Source organism: Diaphorina citri, unplaced genomic scaffold (assembly GCF_000475195.1).
Source record: "Diaphorina citri unplaced genomic scaffold, Diaci psyllid genome assembly version 1.1 scaffold1646, whole genome shotgun sequence".
NCBI classification, from domain to species: Eukaryota; Metazoa; Arthropoda; class Insecta; order Hemiptera; family Psyllidae; genus Diaphorina; species Diaphorina citri.
This window is the reverse complement of record NW_007379072.1, coordinates 20,292-27,495: the sequence shown is the minus strand read 5'-3', so window position 1 is coordinate 27,495 and position 7,204 is coordinate 20,292. Positions and strand designations below refer to the sequence as shown.

Genomic DNA, 7,204 nt, shown 5'->3' with positions numbered 1-7,204 from the left:
AAAAAAAAAAAAAAAAAAAAAAAAAAAAAAAATCACATCCCGCACTCCTTGCCCAGAAAAAAAAGAAACTTTTGAAGGGTAAATATATCAATCCCACAGCGCACTCCTTGAGTAGAAAAGTAACAGAGGGTACGTTTTTTTTTCTGCGCGTACTGCAAACTGCAAGTCGTTCGTACAATGGGGCACAGGATTACAGGAAACCTGCTTGCCTGGCTGAGAATGTTGAGATACATCCCGCCCTTGACCTTGCACAATGCAAGTTCCTCTCCTCTCGAGATTGACCTAACCACCTTCACCTCACATGGAGAACATTGTACGAATAATGGGTGACTGAAAAATAAGCAACCTGCCTGAAATGAGTGTCCAAGTCTTATGTCTATGGCCTATGCTCCAAAGAGTCTAAAGGTATAGGATCACACGAGATCGCAGAGCGACAAAGATTCTGGCAATTTTTAACAGAAACAACAATCAAAAGCTTTCAAGAAACAAACACAAGCTTTTTGTGCTGCTGTAAAAGAAACACCTGGGGAAAAATTGAAAGTGAAACTACCTACCTGTAGGTAATGAGTATGTAGGTAACATATTTACATAGGTAGGTACCTAGGTATGTAGATAGGTAAGTGCATTGCTAAACATGTACTTAAGTGCTAAATAGAAATCAAGTTTGACATTGTTAACCTAATAAAATAAATTGAATCTAAACTGGCACAATGTCATGAGTGAAAGTTGTTTGTTTATTGAAAATCTGGGAAAAGATACCTTTTTTTTCTCTTCAGGGACTTAAAATTACTTGGAATTCGGAGGAGTTTAAAATCGGCCTTGGTCCCTACAGGGAGTAATCATTTGACCACTGGGCCTGATTTCTCACTCGTCTGGTTTGACCTGGGGACAAACTTTGAGGAAAAAAGTAACAAAAAATGTTTAAAAATAGAAGTCTCCGTTTCATCACGTCAGCCACGTGGAATATTCGCCACGTGTAAGTGAAGGTTAACGTGCCCGACGTACACACGTACCTGCTATTCCGAAACCCATTATTAAACTTATAACAGGAGTTATAAGTTATATGTAACTTTACCTCGAAATTAAAGTTGGTTTGAAGTCAGTTTTGGTCTTTTGGTTTGATTCTTGGACTTGGCGATCGGATTGGTTCGGCGATCTGTAGGTAATATTCTAGTTAGGAAGTGACAACACACTAAAATGCTCAAAAATATGAAGGAGGTACTGGTACTCAACTAAACCCTAGTAGGTACTTTCCGCAGGTCTAGTATAAAATATAGGTATATAAGAGAGTATACATCTACGTAAGTAGGTATTCCAAGCATTAGAAGAGGTGTTCAAGATCTAAAAAAAAAAAAAAATCACATCCCGCACTCCTTGCCCAGAAAAAAAAAACAAACTTTTGAAGGGTAAATATATCAATCCCACAGCGCACTCCTTGCGTAGAAAAGTAACAGAGGGTACGTTTTTTTTCTGCGCGTACTGCAAACTGCAAGTCGTTCGTACAATGGGGCTCAGGATTACAGGAAACCTGCTTGCCTGGCTGAGAATGTTGAGATACATCCCGCCCTTGACCTTGCACAATGCAAGTTCCTCTCCTCTCGAGATTGACCTAACCACCTTCACCTCACATGGAGAACATTGCACGAATAATGGGTGACTGAAAAATAAGCAACCTGCCTGAAATGAGTGTCCAAGTCTAATGTCTATGGCCTATGCTCCAAAGAGTCTAAAGGTTAACCACCTTCACCTCACATGGAGAACATTGTACGAATAATGGGTGACTGAAAAATAAGCAACCTGCCTGAAATGAGTGTCCAAGTCTAATGTCTGTGGCCTATGCTCCAAAGAGTCTAAAGGTATAGGATCGATACATCCCGCCCTTGACCTTGCACAATGCAAGTTCCTCTCCTCTCGAGATTGACCTAACCACCTTCACCTCACATGGAGAACATTGCACGAATAATGGGTGACTGAAAAATAAGCAACCTGCCTGAAATGAGTGTCCAAGTCTAATGTCTATGGCCTATGCTCCAAAGAGTCTAAAGGTATAGGATCACACGAGATCTCAGAGCGACAAAGATTCTGGCAATTTTCCCTTCCATACCGTGTGATCGGTCTTCGTTAACATGACCATACCTACACATATGGCGTCAAATTCTGTTATACCTACTGTAGACACCATAGAAAATTGCTAGATTACATGTCGCCCTGCCCTATCGTGTGATCCCACCTTAAGTAGGGATTAATGGAATCTTGTAGAAATTGCTCACATGGTTTGAAGCTGCGGCCGATTCTAGTGAAGAGTCTGGTAGACTTTGAAAGCAAACTTTACACGTTACAAAAAAATCTGATGGGTGTCCATACCAACCTCAGTGGTGCAGTGGGTAGCACGGTGGGCTTTGAATCTGGAGGTTGGTGGTTCGAGTCCAAGGTCTGGTAGACTTTGAAAGCAAACTTTACACGTTACAAAAAAATCTGATGGGTGTCCATACCAACCTCAGTGGTGCAGTGGGTAGCACAGTGGGCTTTGAATCTGGAGGTTGGTGGTTCGAGTCCAAATCATTACATAAAATTTAGCGTAGTATATTAAGCGGGGAACGCCATTTGTGACAAGCATTTATGCTTAACACAATTAAAATTCCTTTTCCTAATCCTGATATACAGAAAAAGAGAAATAAAAACACCAACAATCAGCTCAAAAGGATGACTACGTTTTGATTTTCATCAAAAAATTCCTAGACACGTGTGTTAAAATACAGATTATAAGCAAAGGTATAATATCCTACTTTCGATGTAAAAAGTCCATTTACTATAGGTAGGGTGTACCCTAATTAGAATGGTACCTATTTACAGATTTACGCACCCTGTTATCCGGGAAGACTGAATGCAAGAATACATATAATATCATAATCATCTGTCTCCTTGGATCTCCTCCTCAGGCCAAGGTGAAATGAAAATTCCTAGACACGTGTGTTAAAATACAGATTATAAACAAAGGTATAATATCCTACTTTCGATGTCAAAAGTCCATTTACTATAGGTAGGGTGTACCCTAATTAGAATGATATTTACAGATTTACGCACCCTGTTATCCGGGAAGACTAAATGCATATACTATCATAATCATCTGTCTCCTTGGATCTCCTCCTCAGGCCAAGGTGAAATCATTTGATCCAAGATCAGATTCGAGCTACGCGTACCGTGTTGTCTGCTGTTATCGGGAAGGAGCAAAAATTTCGACATCAAAATTCAAATTATGACCGCCTGAATCAAAACATTAATTCATTTTTTTGTATCTTATAACTTATGTGAGGTAAAATTTATTATATCGCTAGCTCCCGTACTACATTGTAATTTTACCTCATAAACATAGCTGGTTAAAAAACTAAAGGAAACTATTTGTACATATTTTGTAACTGCTGGCCTAAATGCCCATGTTTTTGGCCCGAATAATCTGGAAATCGGGCTGTTGGACAACTGCTTTTCACCTCATTTGTCGACCGGCCATCGATCGACGTCGGTTGAACCGTCTACACTGCCTCGACAACAAAGATTCATTCCGTCGATTTACGCGACGTGCGACGGCCGGTCGACTATGTTTGAGATGTATGTATCACTAAATTTACGACCCGTGTAAGTTCCGACTTAGCCCGACTACGACAAAGTTACTCGAGGAAGCACGTACAGGGCGCTAATCAAGAGAGAACCAGAACCAGCACAATCAGTTCCCAACTCTCACATCACAGGTCGCACGATACACACTGAGTAGTGAGTCAGTCAGAGTCAGTCTGATTCGTGCATCACTCGCGTTACCATGTTGGGCTCCAAGTTTTCCGTGGACACTTTTCAGTGGATGTCGCTAAGCGTCATCATAGTTTTGGCGGTGATTAAGTTCGTTCAACGGGCAATGTTCACGAATAACTTCCGTCATATTCCCGGACCCAGGGCGTATCCCCTGGTGGGAAATGTGTTCGATATCATGGGAAAATCCACTGCTCGTAAGTTGCGATCTTCCCGTAAGTTCGAACTTGTTTGGTAGGTTTCACCAACCTTCTTTTTAGCCCCTAAACAGCCTGTTTGAGCATCAACCTTTGTTAAGCCTATACAATTCAAAAGGAACTTAACAGGCTCTTAGCTTAGCAGGCCTTTTAGGGACTGAAAAAAATATGGGTGAAATCCACCCTTATACATTCAGGCCTCTTTTTGTTGATGAAGTTAGGGAATACTACCTCAAATATGGGCGGTACAATTTTTTTTGCCTGTGTATTTAGGATTTTTTTTTTAAAGCAAAACTTGCAAATCATATTATTTATTTATCCTCAGTCAAATAAGGAATTTTTAATTGTGTTAAGCCATACTTAAATGCTTGTCACAAATATCGTTCCTCAATTATTATACCCAGATAAATTTAATAGACTCGAACCACCAACCTCCACATCCAATGTCCAACGCGTTAACCACAGGTTGATAAGCAATTTTTTTTCCTTCATTGGATTTTTCATTATTTATAAATGTTTCATGGAAAAATAAAAAAAAATATTAGCAAAACTTGCAAACCATATTCATTCTCAAGTCAAATAAATCACTATAGCCAAGTTTTTGGCAGCATTAGCCAAGGTCGTTTGCGCGGGTGTATCTAAATGATACTATCAAGCTCGCGATACTATCTACAGCACGATAAGACTACCTAATTACTGAATTACAAATCGTAGAATCGTACTGAGGTAGAACAGCAAACAACAAAGTCATAGGTGGCTTGTTTTTGCGTTCATTATGAGTTGCCATTGATAAAGTTTCTAAACATTATGAATGGTGTAGGCCTAGATGTCAAATGGGGGAAACACGTCATATAAAATTAAAATTTGATTGAGCTTCGTTTTTGTGTCCATATAATTTCATAAATCAGATTACCTAAGTAATCCCTGCTTTTAGAGACCAAGCACAAAATGGTTGACTGCGGTTCAGGACGAGCCAGTTAAAGATGGCTGCACTTCCATGTAATGGTTTTAAAGGGTTTGATTCTCCAATATTACCGTCATAACTTTTATTAAGTGTGAAGTGTAATTATTTGCAACTCTACCACTTGGCTTCTGGGTGAAATGAATTCTGGCTAAAGTCTGGCTGAGGGATGTTAAACAGAGAGTAGGCAAACCAGCCTAGCTAGCTGGCAGTTTTCAAAGGGTTCTCTCTGCTTTTAAAGAACAAGCACAAGTTCTCACGATAATAGCAACTTATCTAAATGAAGACTGTTCATGTTGCAGCTAACATGCTGGTACCAGCCGGATGTTCTATTTTCATTAACGTGTTTGAGCAACACAGGATCCCAGAATACTTCCCCAACCCTCTTGAGTTCAATCCGGACAGGTTCCTGGAGAAATTCAAACATCCTTATGCTTATGTACCGTTCAGTGCCGGACCTAGGAATTGTATTGGTAAGTTCAGAGAAAAATAGAAAGTATTAATAATAATGTAGCAGTTGTTTCATTGCTACGAAATAAAAACGGTGGTGAAACACTCATCTAAAAATACTACTAATAATAATAATAAGAAAGTAAAAAACGTAGATTAGCGACTGAGAGCAATCTCCATGGTCGAGTGGATATTACACTAGACTAGCACACCGGAGGTCCTGGGATCAATGGTAATACGAATATTTGATAATTTTTTATCAAGAAATTTTGGAGCTAAAAAGCTAATTTATTTTCCTTATGAGAAAAACCAAGTGTAAGTGTAACAAGTTTTAACTTCTAAGGCCAGCCACTCACTATCAGGTAGACCTGACAGGTCCGTCTATCAGGTCTACGTGATGAGCACACACACTATTGGGTGGACCTGATTAGGTGTAACTGTCGTCAGGTCTACCACCTGATAGTGAGTGGCTGCAAACCAAGTGTAAGTGTAACAAGTTTTAACTTCTAAGGCCAGCCACTCACTATCAGGTAGACCTGACAGGTCCGTCTATCAGGTCTACCTGATGAGCACACACTATTGGGCGGACCTGATTTCAGATTAGGTGTAACTGTCGTCAGGTCTACCACCTGATAGTGAGTGGCTGGCCTACTACACCAATTCTCAATGTCAAAATGGATGTTTTCTTCTCTTTCCCTCAGGTCAAAAAGTAGCCATGATGAGTCAGAAGATTCTCATAGCCAAAATACTCAGGAGATATGTCGTCGGATCTACAGTCAAACCGGAAAACCTGAGACTGACTCAGAATATTGTACTTGAAAACGAGGGTGGAGTCATTCTCACTCTCAAACAAAGATGTGAGAAAGACTCTTCTAGGGAGTCAGAACTCTCTATGGGCACAGAATCCTCGATGGACAAAGGATCTTCTACAGATGACAGCCTATGATACTCGTAGTCATGGAAACCAGGCGATGTAAACTCTTGACGTTCGCGTGCTGCCCGGCATGTTTAATATTTGACAAAAGGTCCCGTAAAGTCCCGTTCTTTGTACGCTAAAGGATGGTTACCCGTTCTTTGTACGGAAATAAGGTGGTTCCGGTCCTTTGTACGGTAAAGGATGGTTACCCGTTCTTTGTGGGGGCTGAAATTAAGGAGCGCCTAAAAATAATTTCAGGGTTCGTGGATTTGAACACATCACATGCCCTCAGAGTCTTCAGACACATTCCATTTGTCAAGGGTGTAAGTTTACCTAGTTAGTTTAGTTAGAGTAGAGATCTTGTTTACACTGCTGGGGTAAAGAGACTTTTTAGTATCATTCGAGCAGGACTATTCTGTTGAAGTACTAATGAAAGTTTGTAATGAATTAATGAAGCAATAGATTTGAAAATGGAGGAAATCTCAACTTTAGACCATATCAAATAAACACTGACCTTATTTCAACTTGAGGTGCAAACAGTAGGCATAGGAGAGCAGGCAGACCAGGTATGTTAGGCATCAGCGTGGTTTCTCGTACCTTGAGATACTCGGACATGGGATTGGAGGATGCAAATGCCGACACCAACAACCTGCAAATAGAAACAGGTGGGACAATAATAGTAATTGGTTGTGGTATACGTAATAAAATCCAATTTACGAACCATCTATCTTCAATTATTATCGGAGTTTTTTCTGCTCTGCTTGGAATGCGAGGTGCACTCGACCAAATTGGATAGGTATTTTTTTTTTTTTTTTTTTTTTTTGGTTTGGTTTAACCTAAAAAAAAAAAAAAAATTTATCTACCTATTTGATATTTATT

At 39.9% G+C, this 7,204-nt stretch overlaps 1 protein-coding gene across 1 annotated transcript in view; it reads left to right on the top strand.

The window, feature by feature from the left end:
• The window catches only part of LOC103516706 (cytochrome P450 4C1-like), a 12,851-nt gene extending 6,358 nt beyond the window's left edge, over positions 1-6,493 (top strand). The window contains exons 7-9 of the mRNA XM_026829022.1: positions 3,946-3,998; positions 5,246-5,432; positions 6,111-6,493. Of these exons, the coding sequence (XP_026684823.1) occupies positions 3,946-3,998; positions 5,246-5,432; positions 6,111-6,355 (485 nt within the window). The 3' untranslated portion in view covers positions 6,356-6,493. The remainder of the gene's footprint in view (positions 1-3,945; positions 3,999-5,245; positions 5,433-6,110) is intronic.
• The last annotated feature ends 711 nt before the right edge of the window (positions 6,494-7,204 follow it).